General features: G+C 43.4%; 1 protein-coding gene across 1 annotated transcript in view; it reads left to right on the forward strand.

The window, feature by feature from the left end:
• The window catches only part of PSMD9 (proteasome 26S subunit, non-ATPase 9), a 470,946-nt gene that overhangs the window by 95,298 nt on the left and 349,528 nt on the right, over positions 1-26,120 (forward strand). Inside the window, exon 2 of the mRNA XM_044068612.1 lies at positions 21,753-21,855. Coding sequence (XP_043924547.1) covers positions 21,753-21,855 — 103 coding nt within the window. The remainder of the gene's footprint in view (positions 1-21,752; positions 21,856-26,120) is intronic.

Consider the following 26,120-nt stretch of genomic DNA (forward strand, 5'->3'; position numbering starts at 1 on the left):
TTAGCACCACTTTCTCACACTGCTAATCAGTCCTAATCAGAGGACTGATGACCTATGACTGTTTTTTCCTCTTTCATCTAATTTTATAGAGAAAGTTGTAACTAACGCACTGTATTTTTTATTTGAAATTTTTGGTGCTGTATTGTGTGTGGGCCTGAATTAGGAAAAACCTTTTTAAAATCTGTTTTGAAGATATTTTGGGGGTGCTGTATGTGTTATAATATAGCAAGTATTTCTGTGTGTGTGGTGAGTGAAAGTATATCAGTTCCTAGGTTAATGACCCCAGAGGGCCTGTGTGAGCCTAGCCATGTTTACCAAGAATCAAACCCTGTGTCTTATGCCTGTGAAAGTACATACCTTAACCATTATGCCAACCCCATCCCCCAACTGACAAAATATTGTCTTTATCACTCTATACGACTCATATTTATAGGCAGAATATTGTCAGTTGTATTGCTATGGCTGAGAATTTGAACTTCCTATCAAGTAGCGCAACAAGGTGTTTGAAGGATTGTTTCCTTTTTCTGAAAGGTTTATCATTTGACATGGTAAAACAATTCAATAGGCTGTTTTTCTTTTTTTTTTGTCCAACAATAAAGGCTGCTAGTATAAACTTAATTATTGTTAGCTGTGATGTTACTGAAGGTAACCATGTGTTTCAGTGGAAAATCCTGCTGGAGTATCTTTGTAGACGGACTATGAAGAGAAACAACTCTCTGTGTAGTACATGAGTTGACGTGAATGAGATTGTTCTGAAAAGCCTGAGACTTGGGTGAGGTCTGAATGAGTGGTGTGGGCTGAATAGAAAGAGGTAATGACAACACGTTTCATTTGTTATTTTCCTGAAACCCAGTGCCACATATGGATTATGTCACTTTCTTTATCTTGTTGTCCCGACCTTTTTTGCAGTCGCCAGTACACACACGGTCTGTGTGCTTACAGTTTACAGTGTGTGGTCTTAGGAGGAGAATGATGTACAGAGGCAAAGGCAATGACATTGCTAGTTTCAATGCTGCTTGCTTCATTGCAGTCTGTACTGGAGATTCTCATTTATAGTCTGGTCCTCTTTTTGACACTTTTGACAGTAGTGAGCATCTCTTTCACTTGTATAATGGTTGTTCTTTCACTTTTTTAACTCCTCTTTAGAATCTTGCAAAGTGGCTTCTTTACTACATTGGCCCTGTGGCGGTCCCACCCTATCATTCCTAACTTTTCATAGGTGGCCTACTATCTGTGACTGCCTTGGCTGAGAATGGTGTGTATTTTGTCACCCTCATCTTCCCCAAGTGAGAAACATGTTAGTTGCTTAATAGTATGAGCTTGCTTTGGCCTGTTCCTTGAGTGATCTGTTTCAATAGGTGTCCTCAGTGTGGCAGTCCATGCCACCTCCCTCCCCCAGAAAAGGTAAGCTGGCTTTAGCTGCTTGAGCCTATCCAGACTCACTAGCTCTGAATATGTGTTTTGAAGTAAATGTTTTTGTTTTCTAATAAGAACTATACCAAACTGTTTTATGATGCATTACTCTATATTTATTTTTTTATTTGTAATTAAATGAACTGCTGACAAGGCAGTAGAAATGCTATTAGTTCCCTAGCCATAAAGCAATAATGTGATGATGTTAATCTTCATTCATTCCTTACTGATGGGTGTCGGTTCCATCCTCAGAACAGAGTTGGCCTTGTAACAAGCTCGTGCCAGCCAAAAAACTCTCAAGCTAAGCTTTTACCCACAATGCCCTCCTCCCTGTTACCTCAGATCTCATTTGCCGCGTAACTGAAAATCCGTGTCAAGCCAGCTCTCAGCTAAGTACTTAGTCTTTTTGATTATAAAAGTGTTTTCTTGTATTTGTTAACCTTAATTTTTCACTCCAAACTTCTTCACTTGATCTATTGCTAGTTTTTTGCCCACTCTTGAGTATCCCTTTTTACTTTTTTCCCCTCAGTACCTTATGGTAATCTCTAGTACCATTGTTGGTACGGCCCTTTCCCTTTACCCTCTGTGGTAATCTTCAGTACAATTGCTGGTATTTCCCTCCTTCTCTTCCTTTCCTTCTCAAAAAAAAAAAAAAAAAAAAAAAAAAAAAAACTTTCCTCTTTACAGTTTCTGTATTGTTGGATTTTTTGGGTTTTTAATAGAATGTCTGAGAAAAAAGGAGCATCGGGCTTTAAACAGTGCGAATAATGTAGTCGCAAAATGCCTAATAATGATACCCATGCTTTCTGTGTATTTTGTTTGGGAGTCCCCCATCTTTCTGTACAACCTTTTTGCTCTGTTTGTCTGGGGGGTTCAGTTCCTGAACTCTTAATGAGAGGAGAAACAAATTGATTTTGAAGGGACTCCTTAAGATGCCCTTCTCAGAGGCTGTCTCTGCGTCGGAGGGCTCACCTCCTCCCAAGAAAGAGCACAGAGAACAAAAGACAGCATTCTGTTCCTTCTTCACTCTCCAGTGATAGCAAGCAGGAACTGAGACCAAAAATGAATTCTTCGGCTCCAGAGTCGAAACCAGTTTCTTCGGCACCATCCTCGGTACTATCTACAATCACTGTATCGTCAGCTACTACTACGTCTATGGCACCAAGCCTGACAAAACTACAAATTTTGACAACCACACTGATTACGACACCTGTTACATCCACAGCACCAAGCTTACCCACAGTGTCTGCAAGTTTGGACACCTCTGTCACACAAGCCTCTAAACTCGAGACATTGGGGTTGTTAGGCCATGCTGCATGGACCCGGTACTCCCCTTCAGTGGATCCTTTTCTTAGGCAGGAATTTAGCCCTTTTTTTAGAACGGCCAGAGTCATCGTCCGGGATATCCACAAGATCGACCAGGAGCCTTTCAGAACTTGACATGGTGCGTCTTGTGGACCAGCTGCTGATGGACAGAGAAATTGCTACACCTTCTAAGACCCCATTCCCCTTTGGACTTGGGAATTTATCTCTATGGACTCCAGCGTACTCTTCTCCTTTGACCTCCTTGCAGGCTTCAAAGTATTCGGCACCGATACCCTTCTCAGTTCCCACTTCAGTGACACTAGTGGGTCTCACTGTGGCCCTAGAACTGTCCCTTTGGCCTTCGACTCGTTCGGAGCCAGGCCATCCTCAGGTTCAGGACAGGACCGCAGGCTCCTTGTTACCTGGTACTGCTCCGAGTCTTTCTATGGTGCCGTCTGCCATGGTCCCAGGAGCACTGTCGATACCGAGTCCCCTTGAGGCTCCATCCTTTGGAGCAGGCTCATCGGAGCAGGGTGTGACACCCGTTCCGAGGTTGTCCTTCTTGGTTCTGGGCTCACATCCCTCTTCGGGCGGGACAGCTTTCCAAGCGATGGAGAGGGCCCTTGCCTCTGTAGGCAAGCCTTCAGCGTCAGAACCCCAGATATGTCATTCCTCTGAGCCGCAGCTGACGCAAGCCACTGCTTTGGGATATCAAGCAGAAGAGCCTCGGGATACCCCTTATTGCAGGGTGCCCCTTCTTTGGATCCCTCTTCAGAAGCTCCCGCTGAAGAGGTACCATGCAAGAGGAAGCACGTGGACTCACCTGAGGAGTCTTTAACCTAGGAAACTGACTACAGTGAAGGGGGGCCCCCATGGTTGCCCCCTGATTATGTCTCGTTTGGAGACATCCTTGAAATACTGAAACAGAGGGGTGACTGGAAGTCTACCAACCCCTCCTCCGAGGAGTCCGTGTTCCTGCAGGTTTTTTGTGCTTGACCCTCTGCTTCCTGGGTGACCCCACCTGCAGATGAGCTAGTCTAGCTCATTGTACAGCGTACTTGGAAGCATCCTGACACCATTGAACTGATCCAGTGGAGGCTGGACAAAATTTTATCTCCTCCAGAGCAGCACCCTCACTGGTCTAGGGGTCTTCCAGTAGATGCTATGGTGGTGGTGGCTGCCACAAAAAAGGAACTGGCTGAGGAGAGCCAGACTGTTCACACCCCCAAACAGGGAGTCTCGGGTGGTGGACAGGCTAGGGAAACAAGTCTTTGCGTCATCGACCTTTGCTGTTAAATATTTGAATTATCTGGCACACTTCACCAGGCTTCAGAGAGACTTAGTCGCCGAACTGTCTGAAACCTTAGCAGGAGCGGTTTCTGATGAGGTCCATCATAAAGTTGTCTCACAGTTAGCTACCCTGGAATCCATATCCAACTCCTCCATGCGTCTGATTTCTCATGCCCCTGAAGGAGCAGCCAGAGCGGTGGGTTCAGTCGATGTCATGAGGCGCCATGCCTGGATGCACCTTTATGACTTTCCAGACCCTTTTAAGTTTTCTTCCTTAATGCTCCAGTGGAGGCCTCTTCCCCTTCTGGCCCGAAAATGAAAGACACATTGACCAGGTGTGAGAAGGACGGTAAGACCCTGTCTGCCATGGGCGTACATTTTTTCACTCCTCAGCGTCCATATTCTAGGAACCAGAGGAGAGGAAAGATGTGGCAGAAGAAATCGCAGTGTCCTTTCTGTGACACACGTGGTGAGTATACTCCCGGGGCAGAGGGGGTAACTCATCCAGAAGGTGCCTCTACAGGGGCGGGGGTGGGGTGGGTCCGCGTAACCAGGGTTCCAGGAATTTTTTCTCTGGACAACCCTGTCAGCGTTCCTGAGGAGCGGCCCAATTGCTTTCCTCTGGAAGCAGTCGGGGGATGTTTTTCCTTGCACCTTACTGCCTGGCTAACAATAACAATGCATCTATGGGTGCAACGGAGCATAACCAGAGGATGCCATGTCCCATTCAATCTTTACCCAAGGTCACCAAGTCATATTCCCAACCTTCCACTCAAAGGGAAACAGCAGCACTAGAAATTCAAAAGCTGCTTCAAAAAAGAGTCATCCAGACAGTCCCACCAGACCAGATAGGATCCAGATTCTACTCAAGATTCTTTTTAGTGCCAAAGAAGACAGGGGACTGGAGACCAATTCTGGATCTCAGCATCCTAAACAAATTTGTCAAGCAAGAAAAATTCCATATGGTCATGGTTCAGACGATTGGATGTGCTCAGTAGATCTTTAGGATGCGTATTGCCACATAAAAATGGACAAGCGCTCCAGAAGATTTCTTCACTTCCAGCTAGGGGCCAATCACTTTCAATTTTGAGTGCTGCCCTTTGGACTCTCGACAGCCCCCAGAGTGTTCACCAAGTGCTTGGCAGTGGTAACAGCTCATTTGAAACTACAAGGATTCCGAGTTTTTATCTAGACGATTGGCTCCTCACTGCCCCCACCAAGCATCTACTGGAGATAGCTCTAGACTATATACACGAACTAGCAGAATTGCTGGGAATCTCAGTAAACCAGGGAAAATGCAACCTGATTCTCTCTTAATCCTTAGAATTTATCGGGGAGATTTTCAACAGAAATGCTTGCCTAGTTTCTCTCCCGGACCACAGACTGCACAGGATAAGATCCCAAATACAGGTGATACTCTGTCAAAATCTAGTCCCAGCCCAAACAGTGCTTCAACTCCTGGGTTCCATGGCTGCATCTATTACCATAGTGCCCTTGGCAAGACTACACATGAGAATTCTAATTCTCCAGTGGCTTCTTCTTAACTAAGTGGTACCCCTTGCAACATACCTTGTCCTTTCAAATATGGAAAACTCAGAGATGCAAGCTGGATTTAATGTGGTGAATGAAGCTAGACAAACTGTAATGGAGTCACCCCTTTTACCCACAACAGCCCAGGGCCACAGTGACTACGGATGATTCCTTGATAGGGTGAGGGGGGACTTTACCAGGGGAAGACGGTCCAAGGCACTTGGTCAGACATAGAGGCCCATCTGCATATCAGTTTCCTAGAACTGAGGGCGGTGCTTCTAGCATTGCAAGCATTTCAAACCATCCTTCTGTCAGGGACTGTTACTATTCAATTAGACAACACGTCAGTAGTCTGGTACATCAACAGACAAGGGGGAACCAAATCCAACTGTTGTGTCGAGAAACCATGAGAATTTGGCAATGGACAATAGCTTCCAGCTGCTTTCTAATTGCAACGCATATTCCCCGGAGTTCCAGCATGATTGCAGACAAGCTGAGCAGATGCATCCTACTGCCTCACGAGTGGTACCTCAGTCCTATCATTGTGACGAAGATCTTCAGCCGCTGGAGCCAGCCATGTTGCAACCTGTTTGCTTCTCCAGCAAACCACAAATGCAGCAGGTACTTTGCCCTAATTCCCCCACAGGGGAAGTCCCTGAGGAACGCTGTGATTCACGATTGGCCCACGGGACTTCTGTATGCTTTCCCTCTCTTTCCCCTGATCCCCCAATTTCTAAAGAAATACCTTCGTCTGAGAAGCAAAGTAATCCTCAGTGTTCATCATGTTTCACTGTTGCAGTCATTAGTCTTGGGTTATCCTGCTGGCAGGCTACCCGCAGTCGGCCTGAATTCCAAAGTCCTGGTCCGGCGTCGGTTGCTGTCGCCTCTTCCCTGACGTCAGTGCGCCAGGGGTATAAAAGATGCAGCTGACGCCATATTCTTCAGTCTTTCTTACCGCGCGGTGCCCGAAGCAAAAGCAGTTCGCAAGTGCCGGTCGGCCGACTCCTGAGATTTTCAAATCCGAATTTCAGAACCGAAGTCTTCATTAAAGCTAAGTACCCCGTTGGGGAAACTTTTTTCTTCTCCAGACCGATGTCAGAAAAAGTTAACAATTGTGTTTCTTGTGGGAAGCAAATACCTCATAAGGACTTTCACTCTTACTGTATTCCTTGCCTAGGCCCTGACCACGACGTTGCTAGCTGTCGGTTTTGTGCTAGATTTAACCAATGCACTGTGAAGAATCAGTTCGATTTTGCATTTCATTACTTTGGCAGAAGGTTTAATTCTATAATGCCGTCGGAACAGCCGACGACCGGAGTTTACAAAAAACGCAAGGACAAGGAAAAGGATAGGCATCCAAGGTCCAAAACCAACGACGAGGCCTCCGTTAGGCCAGTCACCAGTTTGCCGGTTCTCAGTGAGGTGCTTTCGCAGCCCCTGGCGCCCGCTACCTCAGAGCCACATGCCGCTTCCAACTCCCACGTGGAGCCGACTGGGCCTCTGGATACTCAAGGTATTGGACACTCTGAAATCATTCCCTCAGATGGGTCCGGAGCCGCTGAGCAGGCATCAGCTTCTGAGGGTGTCTTCAGACCTACACAGTTTTATATGTTAAACCATCTTTAGCTTCAAAGACAAAGACTAAAGCAGCTCTAAAGACAAAGAAACAAGTACAGTATTCTCCTACTCAGACTTCCGTGCCTAAAAAACAGATGCTTAAAATGGCCGAAGACCTAATTACTTTGATCAAGGGTTCCCATCCCCCTCCTGATAAGAGGCCTAGGCAAGAGACAGAATGTGATTCTTCTGATCAGGTTTCTATTTCCTCTTATTCCTCTTCTGAACAGGGTTATTCTGTTCCTCCCTATGAGGATTCTGATGCTGGAGAATCCATTCCTTCAGCCTCTCCTCCTGAGGATTATTCTTTTGGGGAAACCCTACATACCATGAGGGAGCATTTCCACTGGGAGAGCCAAGATTACTCAGAATCTAAGAAAAGGCTCAGAGACTTTCTGCTTCTACCTCAGCACAGACCCCTTGCTATTCCACCTGTTCTAGACATTGTAGATGATGTATTTTCAGAGTCTGGCCTGTCCCCTGACTCTTTACCCCCTGCACCTGCTAAGCCAGACAGATACTACATAGTCCCAGAGTCTCATAAATTCCTCTATAAAAATCCCGCTGTTGACCCAGAAACTATATCTCAGGGTCCCAAAGGGGTCAAAGCTTCCACTGCAAAAAACCCTGTCCGCTCTGATAGGGATTCTAGGGCACCGGACAGATGGGGGAAAAAAGTTTACACTTCTGCTACCTTGGCTCTAAGGGCTTTAAATTGTCAGTTTCATGTGCTTAAATATCAGCAGTACTTAATGTCACTGCTTAAACAGAAAATGTTGATAAATTCTGAATGCTCAGAGAACAAGGAAATGCATGATTTATTGCATGCGGTTAAACAACTGGGAAAGCATACTTTGCAATGTGGTTATGATTCACTGGAGGCCTATTGCAGGGCCGCTATTACAGGTTCTGTTATTAGAAGACATGCTTGGTTAAAGGAACAGAATCTGCCTGATCATGTTAAAGCAAAATTATTAGATGCTCCATTACAGCATGATACTTTGTTTGGTGCTAAAGCAGAAGAGGTGTTAAAGAAAATGGAGGATAAAGCAAAATCCATGCAGACAGTTAAGGATTTTTTACAGATCCAGCCACCCAGATTTAGCAGGAACTGGCCTTCAAAAAATTGGTCCTTTCCAGTGTCAGACAGGCCACAAAGAGGCAGATACAGACATCCCAGAGGCAGATATCAGCCCCAAGGCTCATACAGGCCTAAACAATGGGGGTGCTCCTACCTCCAAAAGTGGAGAAGACAAATCACAACCTTACAGGAAACAGTCCCAATGACTTTCCTCTGCCAGATCTAAGCACTGTTCTTTCGGCAGCCCCCTTAGGGGGGAAACTGGCACTTTTTTCACCAAATTGACAAATGATTACCCAAGACAAATGGGTCTTGAACATAGTGTCCCAGGGCTACAGGTTCCATTTTCACACCCTACCAAGGGCAAAAGGTATGCCAGACCTGCCACACAATCAATGGACAGAGGCACAAAAGCAAATTACAGCCCTCATGGACATGAGGGCCATTCAACAAGTACCACAACAGGAGCAGGGGCAAGGATTTTACTCTAGAATTTTCTTGGTGCCCAGAAAGGACAAAACCTGGAGACCAATACTGGACCTGTCTGTACTAAACACGTTTCTGGAAGTTCCAAAATTCAAGATGTTGACTCTACAGCAGCCACTGCCCATGCTGGGCAAGAAGGCTTGGCTTGTAACTTTGGACCTAAAAGAGGCATACCTGCATGTCCCAATCAGACAATCTTGCAGAAGATACCTCAGATTCATAGCTGGCTCAATGCACTACCAATTCTCTGCACTGCCCTTTGGCTTATCTACTGTGCCCAGGGTCTTCACAAAATGCCTGGCACCAGTAATTGCATTTTGCAGACAAAGAGGAATTCAAATATATCCCTACTTGGACGACTGCCTTGTTCAAGCAGAGAACAAAGACATTCTTCTAAAGCATCTGGCATTTGTAAAAAGATTACTAGTTTGCCTAGGGTACACAGTAAACGAAAAGAAATCAAAACTAGTACCCTCTCAAGAGATAATATTCCTGGGTGCAAGCTTAAATACAACTGCCCAGATGGCTTATCTCATGCCATACAAACAAAGGCAACTGACTTCTTACTTCAAAAAGTTGGCAACAAAGACCCAGTTATCTGCAAGGAAAATCCTGCAGGCCTTGGGCTTCATGGCATCCTGTATTCTACTAATTCCATATGCCAGACTGCATATGAGGAAACTACAATGGCATCTAAAAAGTGTTTGGACTCAGCATTGCCACAGCCTGGAGACCGTAATTGCCCTCATTCCCTGCCTGCAACAGGAGTTTCGATGGTGGGCACATGCCTGTCACCACAACAAGGGTCTACCATTCACTTTACCCACAGCCAGACAGACACTGACAACGGATGCATCAGATTATGCCTGGGGGGCCCATATGGCAGGAAAATGTATTCAGGGCACATGGCCTGCAAGCCAGATGCATCTTCATATCAATCAAAAAAGAGATGCTAGCTGTTCAGAATGCCCTGACAGCTTTCAAGGATCTACTTCATCCAGGACAGCTACTGATAAAGACGGACAATACTATGGTCATGTGGTACATAAACAGGCAGGGAGGCACACATTCCTACCCCCTCTGCAGACAAGCAATGACATTGTGGGACACAGCATTAACTTATCAAGTTCACCTGCAAGCACAATTCCTGCCAGGAAAAACAAATACTCTGGCAGACGAACTAAGCAGAAACCTCATGGATCCCCACGAGTGGAAACTGGATCCACAAGTCTTCAGCATGATAACAAGGAAATGGGGATGCCCAGACATAGATCTATTTGCCTCCACTCACAACTGCCAATTACAGAGATTTTGCACAAGGATTTATCACAAACAAGCATGGAGAGTGGATGCCCTATCCTTCAGCTGGAAAAAAACTAATAGTATATGCCTTTCCTCCACTGCCTCTCCTTCCCAAGGTACTCCTAAAGGTCAGACAAGAGAAGCCAAAAATGATACTGATTGCTCCAGACCGGCCACACCAGCACTGGTACCCAATCCTAAAGAGCTTGTCTCAAGGTCCAGCATGGATATTGCCTCAAACTTCTCACTTGCTGACCCAACAAAACAGTCAGATCCTGCACAGCCAACTCAGGACCTTAAATCTGGCAGCATGGCGGATAATGTAGTCATTCAGAACACTCCTCTTTCAAAAGCTGTTATGGATGTTATCTTGGAGGCCAGGAGGCCCAGTACCAGAAAAATGTTATGCAGAAAAATAGAAGAGATTCTGTGCTTGGAACCAGGAACAAGGCATTGACACGTATGTACCAGATATTCCTCAGATTTTGCAATACCTAACTGAGATGCTGGATAAAGGCCTTTCCTTTTCATCAATTAAGATTCATGTCTCTGCCATTTCAGCCCATTACAATACGGAACCACCTATCTTTTCTCAACCTTTAATAAGGCAGTACCTCAGAGGGGCCAAAAACATCAGGCCTCCAAGGAGAGCACCAATTCCGGCATGGGACCTCAATTATGTCTTGGAAAAACTCACACTGACTCCTTTTGAGCCAGCCTCAACAGCTGATATAAAATTCTTATCCTGGAAAACAGCTCTGCTCCTAGTGATAACCTCTGCAAGACGAGTCTCAGAGTTACAAGCACTCATGACTGTGGAACCTTTTATCATTTTTCATCCAGACAGGGTTTCTCTGAGGACAAACCCAGCATTTATGCCTAAGGTGGTGTCCAGTGTGGCCCTCAACCAAACCATTGACTTGTCTACCTTTTATCCAAACCCACAGAACAAGGGTGAGAAAATTCTGCATTCTTTGGACATATACAGGCAGCTACGCTTCTACTTGGACAGAACTAAAGCTTTCAGAAAGACTGAGCAACTTTTAGTGTCATATGCTGCAGGATCACAAGGAAAGGCTATTTCAAAACGGACTATTTCTAAATGGATAGGTCATTGCATCCGTTTCTGCTATTCTTAGCATGGCAAATCAGTGCCTAAAGCCATTAGGCCTCATTCTACCAGAGCAGCAGCCACTTCAGCAGCCTTCCTCAGAGGAGTACCAACCAAAGACATCTTAGAGGCTGCAACTTGGAGTTCAGTGCACACTTTTACAAAGCACTACCACTTACCTCTTTACTCTAAATCCAGAGCAGGCTTTGCCACTGCAGTTCTGCAGGGCCTCATAGCCTCTCCTAATCCTATTTAGCTCAGCCACCCATCCTTAGCTTTGGGATTCAACCCAAGAGTAATGACTGCAACAGTGAAACACGATGAACATAGTACAGTTGTGTACCTACCATGAATGTAGATGTTCGAGTGTATTCACTGTTGCAGTCCAGGTTACCCTCCCACCGTCCCCCTTTCTTTTGCTGGGGTTTATCTGTGCTTCTCTATTCTATACAACTTATGTGGTTTATTTGCTTGTAGATGAAGGAAATGTTTCTTTATTGCATGTATGTTTATTGGCATAATATATTTAGCCTACCCTTTTGGGGGCACCTGACATCTGGGGCAAGAAAAACTGAAGAAAATGGTGTTGGCTGCATCTTTTATACCCCTGGTGCACTGATGTCAGGGAAGAGGCGACTTATATCTTAGATATACTAGATGATGTGTACTCGGAGGCCTGCCTTTACCCGGATTCTTTACCTCCAGCCCCAGTCAAGCCTGACAGGTACTACCGGGTTCCTGACTCACACCAATTTTTATACAAAAGCCATGCGGCTGACCCAGAAACTATCTCACAGGGCCCCAAGGGAATTAAGGCCTCCACTGCTAAAAATCCATTACCTTCCGAGAGAGATTCCAGATCCTTAGAAAGGTGAGGGAAAAAGGTATACACCTCGGCCACTTTAACCATGAGGGCATTAAACTGCCAGTTCCATATGCTAAAGTACCAACAGTTTCTGTTATCACAGTTGAGAAGCAAAATGTCACAACCTGAACAACCAGACTTGAAGGAATTGCAGGATTTGATGCATAGTGCAGAACAAGTGGGTAAACGTACCTTGCAATGTGGTTTTGATGCTCTAGAGGCCTCATGTAGAGCTGCTGTTACAGGATCAGTCATACGTAAACATGCCTGGCTCAAGGAGCAAACCTTACCAGATCATGTCAAAGCTAAATTACTAGATGCCCCTCTACAAAAGGATGTATTATTTGGTGTTAAAGCTGAGGAGGTATTAAAGAAAATGGAGGAAAAGGCTAAATCAATGCAAACAGTGAAAGATTTTCTACAGGTACAACCTCCACGTTTCAGTAGAAATTGGCCTTCCAAAAATTGGTCCTTTCCAGCCACGGATAGACCCCAAAGAGGTAGTTACAGGTGCCCGAGGGGCAGAGGGCAATCTCAAGGATCATTTAGAGGCAGACAATGGCAAGCTCCTACACAAAGAGGTGGTGAGGATAGTTCGCAGCCATTCAGAAAGCAAGCCCAATGACTTTCCCCTTTGCATGCCAAGCAAGGCTCAAATGGCAGCACCCTTAGGCGGAAAACTGGCATTATTTTCAAAAAATTGGCATATTGTCACAAAAGATAAATGGATCCTGGACATTATAAACAGAGGCTACAGATTCCATTTTCACACCCTTCCAAAAATGAGAGGCATGCCAAACAATCAAAGGGCAGAGGCACAAAGACAAATTTCAGATCTCATGGACATGAAAGCTATTCAAGAGGTACCTACTCACGAACAAGGTCAAGATTTTTATTCCAGACTATTCCTGGTACCAAGGAAGGGAAAAGATTGGAGACCTATTTTGGACCTATCCATCCTAAACACATTTTTACTCGTACCAAAATTCAAGATGCTCACATTACAGCAGCTTCTTCCCATGCTGGGCAAGGAGTCTTGGCTTGCAACACTGGACCTCAAGGAGGCATACCTGCATGTCCCAATCAGACAAAATTGCAGAAGATACCTCAGATTTCTTGCAGGTTCATCCCATTATCAATTCTCTGCATTGCCCTTTGGCTTATCTACTGCGCCCAGAGTATTCACGATATGCCTGGCATCAGTAATTGCCTACTGCAGACTTCAAGGGATACAAATATACCCATATTTGGACGACTGCCTGATCCAAGCGGACAGCAAGCACATACTTCTGAAACATCTGGCTTTTGTAATAATGTTGTTGAATTCTCTGGGATACACAGTCAACAAAAAGAAATCAAGGCTAATACCCTCTCAGAAAATAATTTTCCTGGGTGCCAACTTGGACACAAACACCCAGATGGCTTACCTCACGCTAGAGAAGCAGTGGCAACTAACTCAATACTTCAGAAAACTAACAAATTTCACCAGGCTGACTGCAAGGAAAATCCTGCAGGCTCTGGGACTCATGGCATCTTGCATCCTACTAATCCCATGTGCAAAGCTGCATATGAGGAAACTTCAATGGTACCTGAAAAACCTATGGTCTCAACACAGCCACAGTTTGGAAACAATAATACCACTAATTCCATGTCTTCAAAAGGAATTTCTGTGGTGGGCTCAAGCATGCCAAACAAACACAGGTCTCCCATTCTGCAAGCCTCAAGCAAATCAAGTCATCACAACAGACGCCTCGGACTACGCCTGGGGCGACATGACAGATCGGTGCATTCAGGGCAAATGGTCCCAAAAAGAAAAGCACCTTCACATCAATCAAAAGGAAATGCTAGCGGTAATAAATGCTATTATAGCTTTCAAAGACCTTCTGCATCCAGGTCAACTATTGATAAGGACAGACAACACCACAGTAATGTGGTACATAAACAAACAGAGAGGAACCCATTCATACCCCCTATGCAGGCTGGCCATGTCACTTTGGAACATGGCTCTGGAATTACAAATCGAACTTCAAGCACAGTACTTGCCAGGCAAGGAAAACATGCTGGCAGACAACCTAAGCAGAAATATGACAGATCCACACGAATGGAAGTTGCATCCTCAAGTTTTTACAGAGATAATTCAAGCATGGAGAAGGCCAGACATAGATCTCTTTGCCTCCCACAAAAATCACCAATTGACAAAATTCTGCTCAAGGACTTTTCATCCACAGGCCTGGAGAGTGGACGCTCTCTCTTTCAGTTGGACAACAATGACAGTTTATGCCTTTCCACCTCTTCCTCTGCTGCCCAAAGTTCTATTAAAAACCAGCGCAGACAGACCAAAGATGATTCTCATTGCTCCAGACTGGCCAAGACAGCACTGGTACCCACTCCTGAGGAGCCTGACGCATTCCCCTCCATGGACCCTACTTCTAATGCCTCTTCTTCTGACTCAGCACAACTTTAAAACTCTTCACAGTCAGCTGAAAACACTCAATCTGGCCACATGGAAGATTCCTTAACATCACAACAGACCCTACTCTCCAAGGAGGTGCAGGATGTCATTTTGGAGGCCAGAAGGCCGTCTACTAGAAAAGCTTACTCTGCAAAATGGAAACGGTTTTGTGCCTGGAATGAGAAAAAGGGCCAGAATTCTGGAAAACTGAATTTACCTCAAATATTACAGTATCTAGCTGAGCTGCTAAGCAGTGGACTTTCATTCTCCTCCATCAGAATCCATGCCTCAGTCATTTCTGCAGAATACAACACTGATCCACCTTTATTCTCTCACCCCCTCTTAAGACAGTTCTTCAGAGGGGCTAAGAATATAAAACCCCCAAGGAAACAACCAATACCTGCTTGGGACCTCAATTTCATTCTAGAAAAGCTGACCTTGCCTCCTTTTGAGCCAGCTGCCTCAACATATTTGCATTATTTGTCCTGGAAAACAGCTTTCCTTCTGGCTATCACCTCAGCTCGTAGGGTATCGGAACTACAAGCCCTCATGGCTGTGCAACCTTTTATCATCTTCCATCAGGACAGAGTTTCCTTACGAACCAACCCGTCCTTTATGCCAAAGGTGGTATCCAGGGTAGCTTTGAATCAGGCTATACACTTACCTACCTTTTACCCTAATCCTCAAAACAAAGGGGAGAGACTACTACATTCCTTGGACATCCACAGACAGCTGCGCTATTATTTGGACAGAACAAAGCCTTTCAGAAAATCAGAACAGCTGTTTGTGTCCTATGCTATAGGAGCTCAAGGGAAGCCAATTTCCAAACAGACAATCTCAAAATGGATAGCCCACTGCACACGCTTTTGTTACTCTCTTCATGGTAAAACTGTACCTGCAGGCATCAGATCTCACTCCACAAGGGCCACAGCTACCTCTGCAGCTTTCCTCAGAGGAGTTCCTACCAAAGATATTTTGGAAGCAGCCACTTGGAGTTCTGTGCATACCTTCTCCAAGCACTACCACCTACCATTATACTCCAAAACTAGAGCAGGCTTTGCCACTGCAGTCTTGCAGGGCATCCTGGCTCCTCTTAGTTCCACCTAGTGCCTACTACCCCTTTCTTAGCTTTGGGATTCTACCCATCTGTTATGACTGCAGCTGTATGCACGATGAACATAGTACAGTTTTGTACCTACCATAAATGTAGATGTTCGAGTGCTAATACAGCTGCAGTCCAGGTTTCCCTCCCTCCTTCCCCTCTTGGGACAGGCCTATTGGCTAACACCTCCTCATACAACCTGATTGGGGTATTCATTTATGGTGTATTTGCTTGCAACTACTGTATTTTAATTATATTGCATTGTTTTATTACACAAATTTATGTATTGCCTTCCTTCTGGGGGCACCTGACATCTGGGGCAAGAAAAACTGAAGAAAATGGCGTCGGCTGGTTCTTTTATACCCCTGGCGCACTGACGTCAGGGAAGAAGCGACGCCGGACCTAGACTTTGGAATTCGGCCGACCGAGGACCCGCCTGACGGCAGGAGAACCCATCTGTTATGACTGCAGCTGTATTAGCACTCGAACATCTACATTTATGGTAGGTACAAAACTGTACTTTCCTCTCTGGTAAAAGGAACTTGCCATAGTGAGTGACAGGATGTGGTTTAGAGTTGCACACAATTGACTGGATTATTTGGGTACTGTGGTTTGGCACTCTTTGGGCATTAGTATGAGGGAAGTGGTAGCAATGGAGTTCCATCAAAGCATTTAGGAATAAATTTTCTCCAGGGATTCTCTAGAGATCATCACAGACAACTCTGCTGACAGGCAGCAAATAAATTGGAATTGAGAAGTCATTGATGCTAATTGTGCCTAATGGCCATGAGAGGAGTTAGCCTTGACTTTGAATGTTCATTTGACAGCAGTTTTAGGTTATAAGCACCGGGTAAACCCAGGGGTTCTGTCTGAGCTCTCATAAACTGGAGAGTATTTCTTTTTTTCCCCCAGAATGTTTTTATTCATTTTATAATACAATAACTTAATAGTATAGTAACAAGAAAAAAGAACTGTACACAATGTCTATAACAACTAAAAAAGCAATATACATAGGAGAAAACTTAATATTTCTCTAACAGATTAGACAATTTTGTCCAAGCAATTAAATGATGAGTTGTGTTGTTAGTCCTTGCTTTTATAGTAGCAGTATCATTTTACAAATGTATTTTACAAGATGAATAAACTCAACTTTAAAGACAGGAGTAGATTGGGATTTCTAATTTTTAGTAACAAGTTTTCCTTGCTATAGAGAGGATAGACCATAGTAAAATGTTTTTGTTTTTTAGGAATGACTTCAGACTTTGAAAAGGATAAGGGAGTTGAAATTACACAGTTATCATTCCATAGAGCTTTACAAAGATATTTAAAGTCTAACCTAAATGTGGAAATTGTTTTGCAATTAACCATATGTATCCAGTCAGCATCAGGGTGTTCACATCTCCAGCATTTCATTTCATCTTTCTTGTACATTATTGCTTGTCTATGTGGGGTGAAAAAAACATATATGGATCTTGTTGCCTTCCTTGTATCACATCACATAACTTCTCATTTCCTGATGAGTTAAGCAAGGTACTGTTCATCAAAGCTGGGAAAGACATCTGTGCATTTTTCCTCCAGTTTCTTTAGTTGAAATAATTCTGATCAAATTTTATCAGATTCTAAAAGGTTATTTTTAACTGTCTTGACATTTTTTCCAATTCTAGAATCTTCTTACTGATATGTGTGGTTTCCTTTGGGTATGGCGCTTTTTTAAAGAAGGAAATTTGGTTTTGCATCCGTCCCTATGTCTGCACTTTTTTATTTTAAAAACTTTGGGGTTGACTATTTGATTTCTCCCCACCCCACCCCCACTGAAGGAAAAGGATTGATTTTGCATACCAAAAAGTGCCTTGCTTCCTCAAATGAAGTTGCCTACAATTTAGATTGCTCGTCTTATTCGTCTTTGAGTGTAGTACTAGTTCTGATTTGTCAGCTTGTCTTTTCTTGAAATCCTTTAACTTCCCCTTCTTTTATGCAGTTCACTTTCTAAAATGGGATTTGAATTTTGACGTGCATAACTTAGTTAAGATCTGTTTTGAACCAGATTATTTTGTTCCTTTGATTTTTGTTTTTCTGTTTATTGATTGCTATCACTTCTGATATGAGGTTTCTGAGCTGTAGGCAGTGATCTCCAAAATGCTTTTCTCTGTATGTTATTTAAGCAGGTTCTTTGACTGCTTAATCATTCCTTAATACCTAAGGTTATGCCTTTCATGCCTCTGTACTTAATGATTCAGGTACTTTCATTTACTTCCCACCTCTACGTGAATGTGAGATTTTTGCATTGTATGGCTCATTCGAGGAACTTTGACTCTTCATTGTGATACCTCAGAAGGATTGATTAGCCTGTTTTTTTCCCATGTCGAAGTTAGGTAAGGAAGTCATTTCTAAGTTATTTACTGCTTAATAGTGGCACTACTATCTTTTTTTTTCCCACAAGGTCAGACATCACTGTGCTAGAGTGTGCTGCAATGTCAGCAGCCTTCTCAGAGAAGTCCTTCCTGGGGATATTTGTGAAGCTGTGACCTAGTCTTTATTTCTTTACCCTTACCAAACTCTACAAGTCTAAATTTCCACTCCAGAAGAAGAGTCATTGCCATTGTTAGCTATTTCTTTTTCTGCTGTAAACGGTTCACCTGTTGTGTGGTATTCTACTGATATTTGACGCCAAGATCAGAGAGAGGATTAACAGTACCTAGTATAGTCATCTGAGATATTCAAAGCAAGAGTACATATTCCTTATCTCTTTTGCTGGTCCCAGTACAAACAAGTACCTCCTTCCTGCTTGCTTCTAATCCGTCTTTTGTTCAGCTGTAGTGGTTTCATGTAAAAGATTTGCTGATGTGTACTTGTGATGTGGGCAGGCGTTAGCTGGCTCAACCAGTGCCCTTTGCTGGCACCACAGACTAGCACTGTACCCCTTCAGCTCTTGAAGTGAAGAGCAAAAAAAAAAAAAGCCATGTCAGGTGGCTTCCTGCAGACAGTACTCAATTCACGCATTAGCCCCCCCCCCCCCCCAGTAAATAAATAATATCAATCAATAAATCTGCTTCTTCTTTTAGTCCAAAAAGCAGGTGGCCACATGAACACCATGCCCCCCCCCAGCCAGTCAGGTTGCATCCCCCCCCCCTTTTTTTTTAGTAAAAAAAAAAAAAAAAAATGTAGCAAACTGTTTACTACAGTTAATACCTTCCATGGAGCACTACAACTCTGAGGTTTCAGCTAAAAAAAAATATTGTACTTTTAAACTGTAGTAAATTGCTTGCTGCAGTTTAGGCCATACACTGAGCGCTACAGTAAAACTGGCTTTTAAAAAACTGTATGCATTAAAGAATGGTAGAGATCAGTTGACTGTAAGCTGCGGTGGAGCAGCAGTAACATTGTCGCCTCACAGCAAGAGGTTCTCTCACTCGATTCTCAGCTGTAGCACATTCTGTGTGGAGTCTGCATGTCCTCCCCGCGGTCGAGTGGCGTTCAAAAGACGTGTAAATGGGCGTGCCTTCGTTGAAGGTTGGGTGTCAAGCTGGCACCTCGGCACCGTAAAAAATCTACTGCCAGTCATTAGCAGACCAGACTACTGCTGTGGCGACCCCTAATCGGGAAAAGCCGAAAGAATAACAATAAGAGATCAGTTGACCGTACCCCCAACTCTTTGCACCAGGGCATTTACCCCTTTCACTCCACCCTGGCTATGCTTCTGGATGTGAGGAGGCCTGATGTATATCTAGCTGGTAGTAATATAGTGTGTGGAGGCTCTTTTATTGGAAGATGTTAAGGCATCTACAATTGGTAACGTTTTCACAAACTAAGCTTTTGATCCAGGGAAGAGTTGGTCTACAAGAAGCTGACTGTGTAGACAAGGGGGTGAATTCTTGACTGAGTCCCAGGTGACTGAGGTTTGACTTGTGACCCCCTTCACTGGAGGAGCCAGGCAGGGGAAGGAGTATAGGGGTGTTGGCCCCTCACCTCTCCTGCGGGGGAGGGCTTGTATGAATTTGAGGGTGCAAATTGGCATTAACTTTCTTTTGGTAATTGAGAGGCTTACCACCTTGGGTTAGGACAGGGATGCCTATCTAGAAGTAAAATCACCGTATGAAATTAAGGGGACATCATCTTCCACTCTCATCCTATTGCATGCCTGTGCCTTACACTTTGCCAAAGGTTTAGTGTGTTAGGTATGAGGAACTGTGGAGAAAACCTCAAACCACCCTGATGGTTGACTGAATGATGCCCCGGTTATGGGGAGCGAGTGAACCCATTATCTGTGGCGAGGGCTGATGTTGAACAGACTGCAGGGGCAAAGACATGCAAAAAATCTTGTAAAGAAGTGCAGACAGAGTACCATACGTTTGCCAGTTATATTCTTTTTGCAGTTAACATCTGCAGTGATAGATACCCTTGTACTAATAAATTGCTGAGGATGTCAAAGGCTTGTCTTCAGCTCTTTCTGGACACCTGCTGTAATTACATCACCATTAAGTGCTTATCTAGAGCAGTGAATTGGCATAACCCAAATGTGGGACTGAGACGAAGGAAAAGTTGTCTTTGTACTGTTCTAGAGAGTTCCTCCGCTGTATTTGTAGCATATGTTGAGACAAGTAGTGCATTAGATAATATAGCAATAACCCACGCCTGGGTGTGGGTAATGCGGGATTTACCCACGGTTGACGTGGTTTGGTCCCGAGGGCGAAGCCCGAGGGACTAAACAAAGACAACCGTGGGTAAATCCCACATTACCCACACCCAGAAGTGGGTTATTGCTATTATACTATGACATTATTTAAGAAAATAAATAATTACTTTTCTTAAATAATGGCATTGTACAATGCCTCTTTGCTGCCCTTCTGCAGCTGTCTGGTATCCGCGGCAGTTCTGATGTACTGCGCATGCTTACGCAGTACATCAGAGTTGTGGCCAAACGGAGAAAGCAAGATCTCCGTTGCTTTTTTACTGTTTCGCTATGTTAAATCGGTTTAACATAGCGAGACAGCTTTAAAATAAGCAACGGAGCTCTCCGTTGCTTATTTTAAAGCTGTCTCGCTATGTTAAACCCATTTAACACAGCAAGACATGTTTAAAAAAAAAAGCAGCGGAGAAAGCAAGATCTCCGTTGCTTTTTACACACTGTGTCGCTATGTTAAAGGAGTTTAACATAGTGAGACAGCTTTAAAAAAAGCAACGGAGATCTCCGTTGCTTTTTTAAACCTGTGTCGCTATGTTAAACTCTTTTAACATAGCGAGACAGTGTTTTCAAAGAGACTTATGCTAATGAAAAAAGTCCGGGCGGACCTTTTTCCATTAGTATAAGTTGATTTACAACGTGCACGCTGGCCAATCAGCGTGCACGTTTTGGAATATTAATGGGGGGTCATGGTATAATGACAACTAGTCAAGTGCAAGATCTAAGAATGATGTTAATCCCAGCTGATCTAATTAGAATGAATAGGATCTGTGTGGAATTTGGTTACTGGCAGGACTCACAGGCATACTTGCCGTGATGTTGTCTTCTTACCTGCAAAAATGAAGCTGATGATGCACATGTGCTGGTGAGAAGGTAGTGATGTAGTGCTGTCTAAGTGGGTGATGAAACTGGAAGAAAATTTAGTTGCCATATCCATTCACTTATTGAGTTTCATCTTGTAGTACAGTCCAGGTGGGATTGTATAGTTTGATAATCATTTAAAAGAATTTAAGTGAATCATTATTCTTGATCATAATTGATCAGACATTATTTGTTAAGTACTTTTCTCAATAGTAACTGTTGGAATTTAGTCCTAGTATTAGTGTCGGCTTTGTTTTTCAATACTTTCTGGATTAATTTTTATTTTTAGTACTAAATGTGTTACTTCCATTTTTTTATTGTGTAGTAGGATGCCACAAATGAAGTGTGGGGACAGTTTGTCTTTCTTGTGTGTTTGTCAGTACACCATTTGTGCCTTCATGGATTTAGTATATTTAAGTAAGGGGGAGTTGGGTTGAAGCTGTATCTGTATGGGGAGTACTCCCTTCTGATTTTTTTCACTGTTAAGTAAGTTAATTTATTATGTATTCCACTAGCTTGCTTAATACCATCTAGGCTGTTAATATAACTAATTTTCATACTACCATAGTTTTGTACAAATTTGATGCACAGTAGTTGTCTGTGCTACTGTGGCTGTGTATTCAGAATAAGTAAATATCTGCTCTTGTTTTCTACAGCAGAAGAATGTTGGAATGGGTGGTCCTTTGGTTGATATTGAAGGCTATCCACGTGCAGACATTGATCTGTATCAAGTCCGTACAGCAAGACATAATATCATATGTAAGTTGCCCATTTTCAAATTGAAAAATAGGCATTAATCATTTTTTATTGCATCATCTGAAGTGATGACCATGATGACTGTCATATCCTGTGTGTGTGTTAATTCAGACTTGTCTGCTTGGTTTCTGAAACGTAGCAGGTATTTTTTAATTAAGGCTGTGTTTGATTTCCTAATCTACATCTACAGAGTGTGTTATAGTTGTGTTCTCCTTTAAGAATGTATGCTTATGAAATGTAGCAAAAGACTGTTGCTGAGGACTGAACAGTGATAGTATTTCACCTTGTGTTTTGTGAATTAAATATAATTATTGGAATTTGCATGAAACAAGTGCTCCTTTTCAGAATTGTACTTTTTGTTTTCATGTTCGTTTTTGACAGTACTTTGCTAAGTATTAATCCGCATTCTGCTTAAATGTTATACCTGGTTTCCACATGCAGTTTTATATTTTTCCCGATAGTGTGTAAACTTCTAAGCACTGCTGTGTACTTCAGTTGCTTAAAACATTGAAGGGTATCCACTCAAGAAAGTGACTGTGCCCAGAGTTTTAATTTTTACTAAAGTAAAAAAAATGTGTGTTGTAGCTATCAGTTTATTTTGAACTGTCGTGGAGATCAGTGCAAAATATATTGTACTGAAGCTGCAACTGCCCTGGGCAGAGTGGTTTGTCAGGTTAAGCTTTCCCAGTGCAAATAAGTACTTTCTCGGATCCCGCACTTCACCTCTGTGGATCTTCCAGAGACCTTTTTGTACTGGTTCTAGGAATGCAGTGCCGATGAAGTATGACTGACTTGACTTGTCGGCTGCCTGCTAGAATTTCCTTTTGGGAGTTGACGCTACAGTTGCCCTCTTGAAGGAATATGAAGCTACATATTTGTCCAGGTAGTAGTTGAACTGGTCAACTTGAATAGCTTATATGCAGAATCAAGGTTCTGTAGCTTAAGCTCCAATTTTCTCAACATTGTCCTAGGCTGTTTAGGTGGCTTTGATTCATAAGAGAGCATTTAATTTTTGTTGTATATTTTACAAGTACCCTTTTCGAAGAAGGACCCCATATATCTGTGTACCACAAAGGTAGCTTGAGGGGATATACTAGTTAACTAACTGCGTACAGGATTTTGCTTTCACAGCCCACCTAGGAGAAGTGGTGCAAAGCAATTAATTGAGCTTTTCAGAATCTTATGGAATGTGAGTGGAATCTGGTAGCTAAGGATTACTTCCTGTCGCCTGTAAGCCACACTTCAACTGTTGTCCGTACCTTGTCTAAACCTAAACAACCAAATGATTACATGGTAAAAGTAGTTGCAGAGCAACACCCTCAACAAATGCGCAAACACAAGCCTTAACAAATAGCAAGAAAAGCTGTAATGTTAAAAAAAAAAAAAAAAAAGGCAACACCCTGCTATGTTATTATGGAAAGAAAAATATAGTTGCCTAATTTGTAAGTTGATAGTTGTAAATTAAATTTCAGATTTGTTCAAGGTATTGTATTGTGTCTGGAGCTTTATGCTGCTGGTTTGGTCATCCTTTGTACTAAGAGAATGGTCCAACAAAAACCACCACAGTTGAGCAAAAAACCTTTATATAAAACAAAGCTTTCAGGTTAAACACCCTTTCTCAATGTAACATTGAGAAAGGGTGTTTAACCTGAAAGCTTTGTTTTATATAAAGGTTTTTTGCTCAACTGTGGTGGTTTTTGTTGGACGATTTTATTCAGCTGTTGTTATTTCGATACTAAGAGAATGGGCCAGACATGCCCCCATCTAAAAAAGTTGCCTAGAACCGGGACACTGGAACTTGTTCCTGGAGCCAGGCCTGAAGGTGTGATGTTTACTGGCAAAACACCTGGTGGCTGTTTCATCAGTGTGGCCACCCCTGGTTCATCTTGGGGGGGGGGGTGCCGAGCCACCATTTGGCCCTAATACTTACAAGGTGATTGATGAGAGTCAGGTGTGATGCCAGTTAAGTGGCAGACAGGAGTGAGATGGATTAAGATGGACTTATAGTGAAAGGTGGCCCTTGGGGGAAGTGGACTGTGACCTCACTACTGTACAAAGAGCTGGAGCTTGTGTAAGAGGTGGAAGATTAACAACTAGATTTAATTGGTCTTACCACTACACACAGTATTAGTGCTGAAACTGTTCTTAAGTCAGGGTGGTCTGTCTTCTACTGTAATTGACCTTCAGTTGAAGCCCCTACCCGATATAGGGATAATCACAAGGTCTCCAACTGTGTGCCAGTCAGTTGGAATTTGTGCTAGTAAATGAGAGGGTTGCCTTGGTGCAACTTCATTTTTGCGGGAAGGATTACTGTCTGTGCACATGCACCAGATAGTTCTTCAGATTATTTCTAAGACTATGTATGCATGAGGTAATTTGTATAGTACCACCTACAGATTGTGTAAGACTTAGTGATGGACGTACCTAGAAGAAAGTGATTGAGAAGAAAGGTCCTGGCTGATTTGAACCAGAATTTTGTATTATTGTCAGAGTTCTGTGTTAGCTGTGAATTGTTCATAACAAACATCATCTTCCAAAACAATGATTTTTATAACTGTACTTTGTACTAGAGCATCTTGGGACAGAATTCTTTGATTTCCTTTGCAGTCATGTAATTAAAACCAAAGCAGTACTGCCCAAACACTTGGGTCAGGAGAGATGCCGAACTGTTAGCTGATCACTGTTTAATGGGGGAGTTGTTTCATATGCTTGTGGTGGTGTTGAGACAGATCTGGGAGGGCCAGATATGGAATGAAGGTATTGTGGGAATGACTAGCCCATGTTTCCATACAAGATGACTTCAGCTCAGATGTCCTGAAGAATTTCTGCCATGCATATGGGGAGATCAAGAACTTGGAATCTGAATGAACTTTTCCAGGGAGTCCGTACTTGAGGAAGTAGTATGGAGCTGTGACTGCTGGTGGACATCACAGGTAAGTACTAGGCTAGCTGCCCTTGCAGGCCATTTTAAACCTAGCCAGTTTCCCTTTTTGTGCTCAAAAGAACTTATCTCATTTGGTTGTAGATTGTCCTTACCAATCCAGTGGTTGATAATTGTATTTTACCCGTAATGAGAATAACTGGGATCATACTGTAGGTAATTTGAGGGGACCCATGCATGGAATAAATCATTTAGGATCTTCCTCTGTCCATTAGTAGTACATTGTACTAAGTAATAATAGCAGTAGAGTAGTACATCATTGTGAGGTAGGCTTTTTTTTTTTTAATTGCAGTGCCATAGTTGCATGAATTGTGGCTGGTGTGCAGCTGTAACATGTGTCTCACTAAATTTATCTTTTCCTGCTATTATGCAACTCTTCCTGGTGTTTAACTCTTTGAGCTGGGATCATAAGCTGTCCAGGCTGGTGACTATGAATTTAGGAGGAGAGCTGACTCAGGAAGTTGCCTTTGATGGGTTGTAAGGATGCCCTACCTCCTACATGCTGGTTTCACCTGATAGGCCACTGTGAGCCATGAGGTATGGTGCTCCAGACATAACTTTGCTCTCCCAAGGCAGAGGCAAACCCCTAAATCCCACCTGTTCATCTAGCATGCCTGCCATTTCACACCTTTGGTGTTCGGTGGGGCTGCAGAAATGGCTTGCCTCACCAGCATGTTATCCCTGACCCTTCCCCCAATGAGAGATTAGCGGAGCAGAGTCTTGTCATTCCTCCCTTCTCCACTCCAGATCCTTTAGGTGCCTGGGCTGTAGTTGTGGCTTTATCCCATTTTCTGTGATGGAGCTGGCTGAGTGGGACTGTCGGGTTAAGGAAGGGGCTTTCTGCGCAGGGTCCCTTAATATGATTGATAAAGCCTGACAAGCCAGGAAGTCAACAGCTGAAGGTTCAAATGTGGAAGGAGTGTGTCACTATAATGGAGAGTGACTTTTGGACGGCCTCAAGTTCTGGCAGAGTATCCATTGGCTCAGGATGGGGAGGTGGGATATTGTCATGCTTTTAGTAGCAGCTGTTGAGAAATGCTGATGTTAAGTAAGGACATTGCTGAGAAGTAAAATGAACGCACTGAGCAACATTCCGAATGTGGTTGACATGACCTCATCTGAAGAAGCAATGCTAGAAGCAGATGAATGAACTGGATCCATTTTAGTAGATGAGGTCACTGCATCATTTAATTTTTTTTCAGTTTGGCAAGGCTGTTGGTGAGAGAGCTAGTGAAGTGCTAAAGGCCGTGCACATTGTTGGAGATATTGTGGTCCACTCACCTTTTCAACACTGCATGGAAAGCCAGAGCATGTGCACTTAATTGGC

This window comes from Protopterus annectens, chromosome 4.part0 (assembly GCF_019279795.1).
Source record: "Protopterus annectens isolate FY-2018-M chromosome 4.part0, PAN1.0, whole genome shotgun sequence".
Classification (NCBI taxonomy): domain Eukaryota; kingdom Metazoa; phylum Chordata; order Ceratodontiformes; family Protopteridae; genus Protopterus; species Protopterus annectens.